Genomic DNA, 16880 nt, shown 5'->3' with positions numbered 1-16880 from the left:
AAATGATGACTCTAGGAATATGCTACAATCCAATTCATATTGCTCCCATAGGAATCATGAGGATAAGATTAGATTAATTACAGCACTTACAAATGCATTTAAACAATCATTTTTCTGACACAAAATGAAAAAAAGCCCTGATAACTGGTGCAGTGGGATGTACCCTCTGAGCTGCACGTCACAGTGGTTTGCAGAATGTAGATGTAGGTATAGACTAGGATGTACAGCAAGTCAAAGCATGAATGGTTTGATGATATAGAAGATGCAACCTAGAATAAAATACAGTAACCATATTTGAAACATTTTGAGGAATGTCACTACATAATTTTGCAAAAAGAGAGAGAGAATAATAAAGGCATAAATCTAGACCATTATACATAGGAAGCAAATGTGTCAAAGTAACAATCAATACACAAAACTACAGCAAACAAACAAAACCAGTCTACTGTTCATTAGCACTGATTGTTACTGGACCACTCATTGCCCAACTGTCATACATGCACAGTTGTCAGTACGTCTGATGAAGTGGAGTGCCAAAAAGTAACATCCATTTGTACATTACACTAAAATATGAATGTTTTCATATTTTTACTGACATAGACGTTGCTTATGGCTTCAGTGACAGTTAATGATAACTTATGATACCCTAAAGTCATCACACTTGCTGCTCATACGTAAACCAAAATTCCTAATTAATTATTAATGGCTCTGATGAAGGAACAAGAACAGACCATAGTGTGCAGCTCAATAATGTTCCAACTTTTAGACAAGTGTCACTTCATCTGTAATTGTCCATATACATTAAGTGAAGTGGTGGTAAATTCCTGAATATCATTCACAAGATTATACTGAATAAACAAGTGAAGTGTTGGTGGGAAGCACAAGTTATCATAGACAGTCTCATCTGCTATGAACTATAGGTACTTACAACAGCAGCTACTACATGAGGAACTCATATCCCTCATTCAGAATGGCACTAACATAATACTCTTACAGTGCAATACCCACTTGTGTTGCTGTCTTGAATATTTAAGTCATCACAATTAGCCAATATAATTATATTGCATCTTATTTTATTATGACTGTTATAAGCAATGACTTGTGATATTTATTCCCCTCCTTACTTACAGTTGTCAAAAATGGCCTTATCTTACAATAGAACATGGAAGATTAAGGGAACAGAATAAAGGGAGGAATATTAATGAATAATGTTCTGCCAAAACAAGGTCATTAGAGACAGAATGCAAGCTCATATTAGGGGAAGATGGGGAAGGAAATTGGCTATGTCCTTTCAAAGGAACCATCCTGACATTTGGATTAAGGAATTTAGGAAAATCAGGAAAACCTAAATCAGAATGACTGGATGGGCATTTGATCTATTGTCCTCCCAAATGCAAGTACAGTATACTAACTACTGCATCACCTCACTTAGTAAAAAAGGAACACATTGCTCACAGTTTTACAAGTATGCTCATAAAGTGAGAACATAAAATATGTTGTCCCTTAAAATTCAGTGTTTGAACAACTTCTGTTCTTTAGCTACATAGATATTCTGTCAAATGTATTAAATAATTACAAATACAAATTACAGGTACCAGAAACAGTCAAGTTAATATCAGAACATATTTATAATTCATTTCTGGCAAATAATATCAAACTATATATGTTATTCAGTCCACAGGCTCATACTGAGGAGATCCTCCTGGATATGAAATATGTTAGAATATCCAAGTAAAAATTACATATTTTATAGAAGACCTAATATGCGCAAATTTAATTTTCAACCACAAATTATACATAAAGTGGTTCCCAAATAAGTGGAATCAGTCAAAAAATTGAAACCCATTTTCATTTTCAAATCAATATATTAATTGTCACCCCCATGAACCATGGACCTTCCTGTTGCTAGGGTTCCTTGCACGCCTCAGTTGTACAGATAGCCATCTAGATGACTGACTAATCTAGCATTGTAACATCAACCAAAATTGCCTTAAGTTGCTGGTACTGCAAACAGCTAAAAGCCGGGGGAAACTACAGCTGCTACATTTGTGGAGGGCATACAGTTCTGCTGTATGGTTAAATCTGAGAGTCTAGCCTTCTTTTAGATCTTCCATATTTGAGAGTCTAGTATCCTTTTACATTATTTTATTGCCTAGATCACAAGTTTTATGACATAGATAACCAGTTGCAGTCAGTCCAATTGCCATCTTCAGATCTGTAAAGGTTTACAATAAAATATTGGTCAATACATCCTTATCAAAACCAAAAATGTTGTAATACAGTTAAGTAGAGTATATAATCTATATGATAATATCAGTGTTGTTAAGTAACAAATTGTATGTTTGTGTGCACATGTGCAAAATGTAATATTATTTACAGGACTGATCTAAAGTCATCATTAACATCACACCATTACCTATCCATAAACCCAGAATTTGCAACATATTAGGCACTGTATAGAGTACAGAGCACTCTCACATGGGAGTGCAGAATCCCATGTGTGTGACAATCTGACACTTTTTGAGATAATAAGTATAAGCAATATAACATGCCATCCTGCATGACAGTGGAACAAGCTGAAGTTGTCCCCCTGATGGAAACTAACTTGCACAAATCATTTAGACTGAACAAGCTGACACAGTGGTTAGCATAATGGACTCGCATTTGGCAGGATGACAGTTCAAACCCGCATACAGCCATCCTGATTTAGGTTTTCTGTGATTTCCCTAAATCACTTCAGGCAAATGCTGGGATGGTTCTTTTGGAAGGGGGGAATGGTTCAAAGCTATGTCCAGCCATCCTGATTTAGATTTTCTGTGATTTCCCTAAATTGCTTCAGGCAAATGCCTGCAAGTGCAGTGTTCTCCACAGCAACAGAGATGGACCTGCTGCATGCCAGCAATGTCTACTGTCATCAAGAAATGTAGATCTGATAATGATCTCTTTAGAAGATCAAAACTGGTCATCTAAAAATAAGAATTAACAACTGAAATGTGACTATGATTGTTTTTACTAAATAAGCCATAATTTAAGCATCGCTATCACTTGCTTTAAAGATCATGACAGAAGGTTGTGTACATGGAAAAAACCTGGAGACACCAGAAGATTTCAGACTGATTATATAATGATATGACAGAGAATTTGGGACCACAAGTTCTAGGGGCAGATGTGGGCTCTGATGACAATTTATTTGTTATGAACTATAGATTAAAACTGAAGAAATAGCCAAAAGATAGGAAATTACAGAGATGGGACCTGCATAAGTTGAAAGGATAAGAGAATGTTGAGAGTTTCAGAGTGAGCAATGGACAATTATTGATTCAACAGGGTAAGGAAATACAGTAGAAGATGGATGGGTAGCTCTGAGAGATGACATAGTGAAGGCAGCAGAGGACCAAATACATAAAAAGACAAGGCCTAGTAGAAAGCTTAAGATATCAAAGAAAATCTTGAATTTAATCAATGAAATGAGAAAATATAAAACTGCAGCAAATGAACCATGCAAAAGGAAACACAAATGTCCAAAAAATGAGATTGACAAAAAGTGCAAAACGGCTAAACAGGAAAAGATGCAGAAGAAACACAAGGATTTAAGAGCATATTTCACTAGGGGAAAGATAAACATCAACTAAAGAGAAATTAAATATGAATTTGGAGAAAAGAAAGCTTAGATGGGAAACCAGCATTGAGCAAAGAAGGGATAGCCGAAAGGTGAAAGAGGTATGTAGAGGATTTGTACAAGGGAGATGAATGTGAAGACAGAATTGTAGAAGGGGAAGAGGACATAGATGAAGAGATGGGAGCCATAATAATGCAAGAAGAATTTGACAGAGCACTGAAAGATCTAAGTTGAAACAAGGAGTAGATGACATTACATCAGAACTACTTACAGCTTTCGGAGAGACAGCCATGACAAAACTATTCCCTCTGGTGAGACTGGCAAAATACCCTCAGACTTTAAGAAGAATGCAATAATTCCAATTCCAAAAAAAAAAGGAGGTGCTGTCAGGTGTTAATATTACTGAACTATCAGTTGAATAAGCTATGGCTGCAAAGTACTAACATGAATTCCATACAGAAGACTGGAAAACACTGGCAGAAGCAAACCTCAAGGAAGATCAGATTGGTTTCTGGACAGATGTAGAAAGATGCAAGGCAATAAAAATGTGTGTGAAATCTTATGGGACTTAACTGCTAAGGTGATCAGTCCCCAAGCTTGCACACTACTTAACCTAAATTATCCTAAGGACAAACACACACACCCATACCTGAGGGAGGACTCAAACCTCCGCCGGGACCAGCCGCACAGTCCATGACTGCAGCGCCTTAGACCGCTTGGCTAATCCCACGTGGCTGCAAGGCAATACTGACCCAATGCTTTCTCTTAGAATATGGTTTAATGAAAGGCAAAACTACGTTTATAGTATTTGTAGACTTAGAGAAAGCTTTTGATAATGCTGACTGAAATAGTTTCTTTGAACTTTTGAAGGTAGCAGAGTAAAATACAGAGAGCAAAAGGCTATTTACAAGTTGCACAGAAACCAGACGGCAGTTATAAGAGTTGAGGGGCACAGAAGGCATGCAGTGTTTGAGAAGGGAGTGAGACAATGTGGTGGCCTATCCCTAGTGTTATTCAATCTGTGCAGTAGCTTGTGCAAGTAGTAAAGGAAACAAAAGAAAAACTTAAACTAGGTATTAAAGTTTGGGGAGAAGAAATAAAAAGTTTGAGGTTTCCAATGATATTGTAATTCTATCAGACAGAGAAAAGGACTTGGAAGAGCAGCTGAATGGTGTGGACAGAATCTTGAAAGGAGAATATAAGACGAACTTCTATAAAAGCAAAGGATAATGGAATGCAGTCAAATTAAATCAGGTGATGCTGATGAAATTAAATTAGGAAACAAGACACTTTAAAGTAGTAGATGAGTTTTGTTACTTGGGCAGCAAAATAACTGATATAGCTAAAGTAGAGAGGATATGAAGTGTAGACTGGCAATGATAAGAAAAGTGTTTCCGAAGAGGAGAAATTTGTTAACATCAAATATAGGTTTAAGTGCAAGGAAGTCTGTTGTGAAGGTATTTGTCTTGAGTGTAGCCAAGGGAGAACTTATGCTGATGGTTTGTTGCACAAACTGCCAATCTGTTGTTTGTATCTTCAGTTTTGTTTACAGTCAAGACACATTTGGAAGAGATGGAATAATAAATTTCCACAACCAACACATATGGGCCAATTACAATTCTCATGCTGCAGTAGAGGCTAGAGATCAGCTTCAGTTTAAGCTTAATGTGTGACTTGTCCAACGTAGGTGACTTGTAGGGAAATACATTCTTCCTGTATATCTTACATGTGCTGCCTACAGGGACTTTATTCAGAACACCCTCCAACACCTACCCCTGCAAATAAAAAGAAACTTGTGGTTTGTGTATGATGGAGCTCGAGCACATTTCAGTCTCAGTGTTTGAAATGCATTGGTTGATATTTGCCATGAAAAGTACCAGTTTTATGGCCTGCACATACCCTCAAATTCAGTCCTTTGGATTACCATCTCTGGGGCACCTTCAACAATTGGTGCTCTATGTACCAAACCACGCAGATGCAGAAAATCTTCATCATCAGTGTGTCACAGAAGCCTCTGAAATCATTTGAGACCATCAGAGAGTATTTGACAGGGTGTGATAGTCAATGATTCAATGATTCAATGAGTGCATGTGTTTTTAAAAGCAAGAGAAGGGCATTTTGCGCATTTATTATGAGTTCATGTGTTGATGAGCTTCAATAACCTCAATTGGAAACTTTCATTTATAGCTCAAATACAAAGGAATTTTGGATATATGTATATATGAGTTTTTCCTTATTTTGGTGTAGGAAACAAGTCCTCAAGTTTGTAAAATTATTTTTGGAGCACCCTGTATACTGCCTGACAAAAACTGAAGCACCCAGAAGACATGGTTGGATGTCAATGTAACTTTGTACATGATGTAACAGAGCTGCCCAGTGACCTTCTTTTGCAACATACTGGAGTACTCAACATGTCCAATAAATTCATGACATGCTCCAATAAAGTACAATACCATGATCCTGCATTTTGTATTAATGATATTAATGAGCTGATTTTGTACACTTATATCCAAAACGTGTTTGAGCATGAATCTGGCAGAAATGATAAGTGCTCTAACTATAAAGGCAATAACAAACAAGGTTACGTAAAACCAAAAACCTCTATTAGAGTCACAGCATCACCTGCATAACATAATCAAAACATTACAGTCTGGTAGCATGTACAATAGAAGCTGGCCAGAACTGGTACAAACAGTATTAAGGGTATTCACCCACTGCAGGACAAGGCCTTCCTGCTGCAGGCAACTGATATGACATCCATGGTCAGCAGCCTCTGGTGAACAGCACGCTGTTCAAATGTGCAGCACACTGTGGCCATAGTGGTGAAGGTGTAGTAATGTGTGGATTACTACACTCCTCTTTCCTTGGGAAGGGGGGAGGGGCGGGGGAAGAGTGCCCAGATACTATCTCCTCCATGATGCTCTGATAGTTGACACATCCTTGGTGTCTGATGTGGTTGTCTTGGCCACAAACAGGTCTCAGTCTGTGCAAACATGTGCATAGGACCAGAAGTGGTGCAAACACAGACACACACGTCTTCCTCCCCCTTGTGGAGAGCAGCTGGAGGACCAGGCAGAGGACTTGTCTTGGACTGGAGTCATTCTATAAGAACTGAGAAAGAACATAAGGGCTTCTTCGACCAGAAATTCCATGACATACTTGCCAATCTTCATTTGTTCTGCCTCGCCATTGGATTGCAGGTGAAAAGGCAGTGTTGTAACATGATGGATGCCATTCCACGGGCAAACATCTTTAAGGGATTGAGCCAAAAATTGTGTAAAATTGTCCAAAACCACCATACAAGGAAGACCTTCAATAGATAAAATTGCAGACAGTGCTTTGACCATTGTTTCTGCTGTGATAGACAGACAGTGAACAATGTAAAGAAACACGGAAAAGGCATCAACAGCTAACAGCCAGAAAGTGTCCACAGAAGACCCAGAAAAATATATACGGATTTGTTCCCGAGGTAGCGACAGCACCAGCCGAGGGGAAAAAACAGCATACAGTGATGCCTGTTGTCTAGAACACTTATGACAGTCCGTGACTAGGCACTCCACCTCACGATCAGTACGAGGCCAGAACACGTGCCTACATGCCAATTGTTTAATGCAGGAGGCTTCCCAATGACCTTGATGTAACAGTGTGAGAAACTCCTTGTGCAGTGTCACAGGAATCACAACACAGGCAGTACCACTTCCATCAACAAAAGAATAACACTGTCCAACACAGAAGGCATAGAAGTTCTGCAATGGGTTGGATGCCTGAACTGGTGGATGGTTAGCCCATCCATATTGAATCATGAGCACTTGTTTAAGCACTGGGTCTGCAGCTACTACTGATGCAATACTGGAGCTGATAATAGGGAAACCATCAATAAGCTGTCTTGCTTCAATGTAAAGTTGAAAACACAACAGTTCTTCCTGATCAAAATGTGGATCAGGCCTGATGGGCAGCTCCAACAATGTGTCTGCATTTGCGTGCTGTGTTGTTAGGATGGAAATGGATCTCATAATTATATCTCAATAAAAATAAGGCTCAACACTGAAGGCTTTGTCAGGCAAGGCAGCTGAAATGTGAAACAAGGAAACTAAAGGTTTATGATCTGTGACTAAGTGGTATATCATACAGTATAAGAAGACATAAAAATTTTCAATGGTATAAACAATCGCAAGTGCTTCTTTTTTGACTTGCTAATAGTGCTGCTGAGATGCATTGAGCATTTTGGATGCAAAAGCGCCCACCTGATACTGTGATTCATCCATAGCCAAGACTAAAATGTGTACCAAGTTGGAAAGCCACAAGGAAAGGCATGCTCACAGGCCAGTGATCACTGGAAAGGAACATTTTTATGAATCATTTGATGTAAAGGGTGAACCAAAGTGGCTGCACCTGGAAGAAACCTGTGATAGTATGCTATTTTGCCACGGAATACCTGCAGTTCCCACAAACCGGCCAGGTGAGGCAAAGCCATAATAGTGGCAACATGCTGTTCCAGAGGTCAAACACCCTGCCTGGAAAGTTTGTGACAGAGATAAATGATAAAGGGTTGAAAAAATTGGAACTTCTTAAGATTACACTTAAGGTCTGTGGTGTGCAAAACAGTAATGAGTCAACAGAAGTGACATAGGCATTCTTCTGTTGTAGTGCTAACAATGGAAATATCATCAATGTAGTTGATGCAGCAAGGAAAATCAGCCATAAGTTTCCCCAAAAACCAATGAAATATGGTCAGGGCACCATCCACTGTCCACAGTCGATATTGATAAAGACAAAAATGTGTGTTCACAATAAGCATTTCTTTCCAGGCAATATCTAATGGAACCCACAGGTAGCCTTCAGCTAAGTCAGTTTTGGAAAAGAATTGGACACTCACAAGTTTTGCAAGTAACTCATCAGTTTGAGGGAGAGGGTACTGTGCATTTATGGTAACTTGCAAATTACTGCAAAGCTGGAGCTGACTCAATGGTTTTTTCACAATCACTCATAGCATAATGCACTCACTTGCTGAAACCTGTAGAACAACGCCAGGGTATGTCAACTGATCTAATTCAGACTTAACTTGTTTGGGTAAGGACACAAGTGTGGGCAATGCCCAGAAAAAAACAAGGCTGAACTGAAGGTTTAAGTGTGATATATGTCATGAAATTGTTTGCACACTCTAAACCATCAGAAAACAAACTGAAAAATTCAGGGCACAATGAATCCAGGTCTTGATACGGAATGTGCTCTGACACAAGATGCACAGTCAGTAATAAAAAAATTCAAAATCAACAAATGCATCTAACAAAACAAATTCTCAGTATGCAGATTGTTAACAGCCAAATACTTGATAGGATGGACTACAGATTTATATACTATGGCAGCAGTAAATTGACGAAGAATAAGAATGTGCTGTTTATTTGCAGCTTATCAGATGGCAGACTGTGGGAAGCCTAGACATGCATAAGTTTGAGAGTTGAGGGGCAAAACAGCTTCACTTATGTCCACTGGGGCAGCGACAATGGTTTGTTCAGCACAAACACTTCAATAAAGGGTTTATTGTGACCTGCAGACAATGATGAAATGTAATTAATGTCTATGTTCATTTGTTGGGAGTATGGCTTGAGAATGACAAACCAGCATAATGTGGATATTCTTGTGACAATTGTGACACAATTCCTGCTGCCTGGGGCATGCCACCCTCTCATGATGGGCAAAGTGAGAAGGGCGCGATTGAAGTGCCACACGTTGTTTTTGTTGTTGTGGCTGCTAATGAGGTTTTCCACTATGGCCAGAATTCCTGATCTGCATGGCATCAGCTTCATTTCTGCTAAGTGAGGTTGTTACTATGTGCTGGTGTGGCTCACTATCAGTGATGGCGATACCCTCCACACTGGTGGCCTACTAAGCAGGAGATATCAAAGGACTGAGCAAGGATGAATCTTCACATTGGAGTGTACTCTGATGAACTTCCTCACTGGGTGCAAGGCAGATGACAGTGTCACAAACTGTGGAGTTGGCACAGGATTCTTTGGAGGTTTTAGCAATAAAGCAACACTTATGGCTCAGACCCCTTAGCTCCGCCGCCCAAACCCGATAAGACTAATGTGGCTGCTTGTGGCACTGGTGAAACTCTATGTGAGTGGCAGTAACATACGTAAGTGTGCTTGTGATGATAAGATGACAACGAGCTACAAATTTCATCAAAGAAAAGGGAAGCCAATTCCTGCAAAGGCCAACTAACACAACAACTAATTCACATGAGGAGGAACCCATGACAAAAACAAAGCCTTACAAATGTCCTGGTTTGTTACCCTAAATGCAACAAAGTGCTGACAGATTCATTTCTCATAAGCTTCTTAATCTTCAGCACAGTCACCATGCAATGGAAACAGCAGTGGGTGACTTCAGGTGCTAGAGTATGAACAGACAGTGTAGCACTAGCTTTTCCAAAGTGACCATAGTTAATAATTTTTTCATACCCAAATGCTTGGCTAGGCAGACATTTAATAATTTTTTCATAATGTGGTGCCACAGTCATAATATATTTCTTTAAAGACATTGTGTTTCTTCTCAATTGTTTATTATCTACCTAAGAAGTAACTATGATCAATAATGCTACATTTATCTTTGTTGTTAAAAAATAGGAATGAACCCACTTGGGCTTTCATATGTGGTAGCTGATTGAGTTGTTAACATTACTATGTCATCTTTACATCATATAAATAAGATGTCACGACTATAACATGTAAATAAGATTTATAGCATGAAGATTACAGCCATATGTATCAATACCACGGTGCAATTGCATTTGTAATTGTATCTCACCAACCATTAAGAAATACTAGGATATTCCTGCTCTTTATATTATGTTAAATTTAAATGTGCTGTTTAACGTGAAATCTTTTGATTCTTTTATTTGCTTAAATGTTTTTATGTACATGACATGTTTCATATACCCATGTTACTTGCACTTATTCCTAAGTAATGTTCCAACACATATAACAGGATTTACATGCCTGATGATACATACATCATAAATATTGCTTCAAACATCACTGGTTAATTAATGAGTGAGTAGAATAAGTAATTGCACTGTATTGTATTCATTCTGAATTGAGGCAAAATTACACAACTTAGAGTTGGCCATGTGTTAATTTCACGTACAAAGTACAGTATATTTACCTACTAAAATGTACTTTAAACAACGTCAATGACTAGCTGGACTTTTATATTTATGGATGCAGCAAATATTATCGAGAGGTTTGTTACTGTTTATTTTTATGAGCAGGCACCTTCATTGTATACTAAGATAAACAGGTACTGCAAAGATGTACCAACTACCAAAGAAAATAAATTGCTCCTAACATTTCCTATCAGTGAGTCCAAAAACTAAAAAAAGTCACCTGATTGTAACAGGAATTTTTTTGACCAACACAATTTGACACTTAGACAACTGTCATTCACTCAGGATGGTATACAAAGCAATAGGTTCTGCGAGAAATATCGACTCTTAGACAATGTGTCTAATAGTGTATTTTAACATGACAGTATGCCATCTTAGGCAGTTTATAACACTTGAAAATATGCATTACAAATATAGATTGTTATATGGTTATATCACTTGTCATGTATTTCACTCTTATTGTCTAACCTGCTTTCAGAAAACACTTGATACTGGCACTTTGAAGCCAAAATCATGATTGTGTAAGTGTAAATGTAACACTGTAAATAAACAACAATCTAATGGAGGTACTGACTTTAAAGAGGGGCATAGTTAATTTGCAGCTGGTAGAGAACTGATTGAATTTCTCCATGGAGAAATTTCATGAAAAAACAGTCACTGATGTTAAGTACAGGAAAGCTCTTCTCATCACCAATTGTATTCTAAACGCAATAAGAAATATGTTTATGAAAAACCAAGAACCTTTATTTGAGTCACAGAGCGACCTGCATAACACAATCAAAACATTACAGTTTAGTAGCATGTACAAGAGAGGCTGGTGAGAGCTGGTGCATGACAATATAAAAAGTATTTACCTAACAGGGACACCTGGTTTTCTGCTGCAGGCAACTGAGGTATCACCACGGTTGGTGGACTTGTGTGGAAGTGTCTGGAGCTGCTGAATGGTGCACTACTCGAATGTGCCACATGATGCAGCTGTAGTGCCGGAAGTTTAGTAATGTGTGGGTTACTACAGTAATAATTTTGTTATTTCTCCAATACATACCATACATACCAGAACGTTCAATATATCATGAACATAACAGAGTACTTGGACGTATACCTAAATGAATCAAAAACACATTTCTTCATAGCGACTGAATTAGGTTGCAAGGAAGAGGAAGAATATGTATACAGGCTAAGAAATTATGAACTCATAAGCTTTTACTGTAGAAGGACACATAAAGGTGGAGGGGTAAGCATTTGTAGCAGAAATGATATAGCGTGTCAAAAAGTCAAATGGATTGATGATATGAGTAAAGAAATGGTACTTGAGGTTGCAGCAAAAAATTTAAAACTAGAAAACAACAGTCTCATTATACAGCTCTCTATAGGTCACCTGGAAGCAGTATTGAAGGATTTTTCAATTGTCTGGAGAACCTGCTGGAGAAGACATCAGCATACAAAAGAAATGTGCTGTGTGTTGGAGACATCAACACATACTCTATACAAAATAGCATTAATTATTTGCATCATGTTGACTTACTTCATTGTTATAACTATTATCACATAAACTCAGAACCTACAAGAAGTACTGTAGAAACACAAACTGCATTGACCCCATTCTCACAAACAAAACAAAGGAGAAATAAACATAACCACCATAGAAAATGACATATCTGACCATAGAGATCTTACTATGGAAATTGATGTAGGGAATGTAGATATAACTAAAAGTGATATGTTTATGTATAAAAGAAAATTTAATTATAATAAACTTAAGAGGGCATTAGGCAATGAAAATTGGGAACCAGTTTACAATGCAACCAATATGAGTGATAAATGAGAAAATTTCTATAAACCATCAATAAAACTTTAAACAAAACATGTCCTTTAATGAAACATGTAAACAAAGCTATTAATCACAAAGTGAACATTTCCCACCTGAAATATGTGAACTGGGAGAGAACATGAAAGGCTGTTACATACTCTTTAGAGATACTAAATTAAAAACTATTTAACAAAATACAAACTGCTCAGAAAATAAATACAGATATTCCTTGACTAAACTTAAAGCTCAGAAATATGCCTATCAAATAAGCAACTCTGCCTGTGTTAGTAAAACAGCCAGAAAATAACCTATAAAGATTGTGGGAAACAGCAATCTCATGAACACATCAGCATAACATTAAAAGAAAATGATGATATAACAAATGACCCAAAAGAAATGTGCGAGAAATTCATACAGATTTTTAATACAGTTGGCACAAATGAAACACATGACTGGGCAGCCAATTTAAATGTTGAAAATACTAGCCAATGTTTTTTCATCCATGGCGTTACTGAGAGGGACCTCCAAGCAATCATATCAAAACTTCAATCTAAAATATCTTGTGTCTGGGATGACATCTCATGTAAGCTGCTAAAGGAATGCAGAGGAGAATCAGTGAAGCCTCTGACATATCTAATAAGTATCTTCTTCTGTCATGGAGAAATCCCTAATCTTTTGAAAATCACTGAAATCCTACCAGTGCTAATAAGGGAATAAGAATTGACATGAGACACTATAGGCCAATGTGATTAACTTCAGCATTTGGGAAAAAGTTAGAGAAAGTGATATTAAATCAATTTGAGGCATATTTATCAAACATAATCTATTTAACAATCTACAGCTTGGATTTAGAAAAGGAAGATCTTCTGTAACACCAGTAGCAATTTTCATACATGAAATATTAAACAAGCTAGATGAAGGAGGCACGGTAACAGGCATCTTCCTGGAAATGAGTAAAGCGTTTGATACTGTGAATCATACAATTCTACTGTATAAATTAGAAGCATATGGGATGAGAGGGGTAACCTTACAACTACTTACCTCCTATTTGAAAGACAGAAAACAGTGTGTCAAGCTAACTTATATAAGAAATGAACAGTGGGTAATAACCAAATCAACCCACAAGATACTTTGATGTTGTGTGACCCAAGGCAGTACACTGAGGCCTTTTCTGATTCCTGTGTATATTAACAATTCAATTGAACCCTACAACTGCAAAACTACAAGCTATGCTGATGACACATCTTTTGTCAGCTGGGACCATGATATGCAAACTACTACAAACAGTAGTGAAATCAGTAATAATTTTCTGTCAAATTATCATACTGCAGATAGGATACTTGTAAATAAGTAGAAGACAAGTGACAATACAATTTATGTTTAGCTACAGTCAGAACATATATAGAACTCTATTTACACTTTCATTGGCCTTTAGCTACACAGACAACATAATTGTTGACAAACATATGTCATGGAAAGAACATATAGACAACATTTGTAAGGAAATCAGCACAAATGTGTATCTACTGAAAAGGGCCTCAGCCATCCTGGATCATGATAGCTTGAGACAGATATACTTCAGAGTGATACATAGACATCTTCAATATGGTATTGAGATATGGGGTGGGGCACCAGCTGTCTGTACAGACAGGCTCTTCAGACTACAAAAAAAGGCTGAAAAGTGGTAGCGAAGGTAAATAGGAGAGAGCCTTGTAGAGAAAGCTTCAGAAAATATAAAATAAGAACTGTCTGCTCTATGTACATCCTGCAGACAATAATGTTTGTGAAACAAAATCCAGAATATAATGTAACAAACAGTGATGTACATATGTATAATACATAGGGAATGGACAATTTTCACACAATTGCAAATAAAAAAGGCTGCAGACTGTAGTCCACATACAATAGGAACCATCTTTTATAACAGACTTCCATCTGACCTCAAGCAGCTAATTTAAACACTTAAGCATTTATTAATAGAGAAAATCTGTTGTTCAGTAGAGGATTTCAAGTTGTAATATCCCTCTGTAAAACAGTGAATATAGCATAAGTTTGTTTCTGCAATTCAAAAATGATAATTTCTGATCTTCACATACTATAACAATGTATGCATTTATATACCAAGTTGTAAAGACTCTCTGTAAAACAGTGTACATATCATAAGCTTGTTTTTGCAACAAAAGATGACAATTTTGACCTTCATTATTTATATCAAAGTGTGCACTTATCTACGTTAACTAAACCTTTGTATATGCGAACTAAAATCTATGACAATGACTAAAAATTTACTGTTATATGGACAGCAAACAAACAAATAAATAAATATGTATTAATACAATTAAGTGTTGCAGGAACAGAGTGGGCAAGATATAGCAGACATGGGTGATTTAAACAAGAGGACAATTTTGAATCAGCAGAACAGAGAGACTCAGATTTGAAAAGTATTTTGTTGGTGCTGTGTTAGAAAGAGAGTGAAGAATGATTTCAAAATATGGAACATTTAATTAAAAAAAAAGTGATCAAATGGCATGGATCAATTGATTATGCCTGTCAGTCAGTCAGTCATTAATCTTGAACAGTCTATGGGATTGTTATCTAGTGACATTCATAATCTTGGAGAAAAAAAAGGCATACAGTTTGTAAACCAGAGTTTTGGCTGTAAAAACAAAAGAGAAAAAAATAGATTCTAAGCTGAGTAATGAAATCAAATAAGTCAAAGATAAATTAGTTGCCAATGTGGAGAAAATAAAGTTACTTTTGAAAATGTTTATACTGAAATAAAAAATGTGGACAAAAACTTAAAAACTTGTATCTCAAATAAAGAGACTAATGTTGAAAGATAGCCAGCTATTATTGAAAGTAAATTCAATGAAAAGATTAAAGTAGTTAGTCAAACTGTTAACTCAAATGAAATAGTGAACAACAGCAATTTACCAAATTTGGAAAATTGTATTTCTCTGACTATGAAGAAACTCAAGGAGTTGAGTAATGGCATGGTTAGTGGAATCTATTCAATAGCCCATGTACCATGTAGTCTAATATTCTGGTGACAAACTTTTCAGGTGAGCATAGTTTACACCTGACTGACTTTTCACAACATCGCAAAGGAAATATTGTACCTAACATGAGTGACCACCTGAAAAGTAAGTCTGTTAAAAAATTTAGAAGGTGAATTTTGTCATGGGCAATTCAAAACTTTTCTGTAGACCTGTCATATGAAGATTACCGTAAAAGCTTCTTAAGTCAGTTCCTGTCTGAAACTGAACAAGCTAAGATAAAAAGTGAATTTTTGAATGGACTGAAAACTGATGAGGATATTAGTAATTGCAAAAGTTTTGTGGAAATACCCAAGGACATTGCTAAAGATTTAAGTAATATTAATGCCATGGTGACAGGTAGCGGGCCCTATAATTTACCTTCTTGTGAAAACCCATTTGTTGACATTTTAACTACTGAGCATGACAGTGAAGGCAGGCTACCTGAAGAATTCTGAAGAGGTGAATTATTTCTTTATGAACTATGATTGAATAGTGATACTATTAGAAAAGATATGAACTTCAGAAAATTAATTATCAATGAGAGTAAACTTTTGTATCTCTTCTTCTTCTGTCTATAAATCTATCAATGATTGAATAGTGATACTATTAGAAAAGATCCGAACTTCAGAAAATTAATGATCAATGAGAGTAAAGTTTTGTATCTCTTCTTCTTCTGTCTATAAATCTATCAATGTTATGTCTTTCTACCCATAATATATCTCCATACATTGCTAATCTGGGGCAAAGTTCAAATACAGGTCTGGAGTGTGCCAGAGAAGCAGCACCTACCACCATCACCAATCACAACAGCAGCAAAAAGCCTGCAAATCCATCAAGTGGCAATTTTCCAATGAGAAATAACATTGCTAGAGTGGCATCTAGTACAAATGTAAACAATGAGCGTGTCAGTGAAACTCAACCCCACATTAAAAACAAACTAAATACAGACGTAAACAATCTGTTGGATGAAAACGTTTTGGAAGGCATCAATACAGTCTGGCAAGAAGTGAAAAAAAAGTGAGGAGGTAGAAGAAATTTGACTGTAGTGAAACAAGAAAATGAAGTGGCCAAAACCACTGAAGACACAGAAAAATAAAACAAAACATCTTACAAGACTTTGCTACAGAATGGAAAATCTGGTGAACAGTGTTTGAGGCCCACTATACAAACGTTTGTGTTTGCCAGTACTATAAACAGAAATAAAGCCATAATAGGTACTGGCAATGAAAGAGGAATGCTGTATGG

The 16880-nt window shown here is 36.9% G+C and overlaps 1 protein-coding gene across 2 annotated transcripts in view; it reads right to left on the bottom strand.

Moving 5' to 3' along the window:
* LOC126184625 (homeobox protein aristaless-like) overlaps positions 1-16880 on the bottom strand; it is a 114500-nt gene that overhangs the window by 63272 nt on the left and 34348 nt on the right. Inside the window, exon 1 of one of the 2 annotated variants that reach the window (XM_049927093.1) lies at positions 5519-5561. The exons of the other annotated variant lie outside the window; for it this stretch is intronic. Within the exon in view, the coding sequence (XP_049783050.1) occupies positions 5519-5546 (28 nt within the window). The 5' untranslated portion in view covers positions 5547-5561. Of the gene's footprint in view, positions 1-5518; positions 5562-16880 lie in introns of those variants that run through there. 2 annotated transcript variants of the gene reach the window in all.

This window comes from Schistocerca cancellata, chromosome 4 (genome assembly GCF_023864275.1).
Source record: "Schistocerca cancellata isolate TAMUIC-IGC-003103 chromosome 4, iqSchCanc2.1, whole genome shotgun sequence".
Classification (NCBI taxonomy): domain Eukaryota; kingdom Metazoa; phylum Arthropoda; class Insecta; order Orthoptera; family Acrididae; genus Schistocerca; species Schistocerca cancellata.
This window is presented reverse-complemented; position numbering and strand designations above follow the sequence as displayed.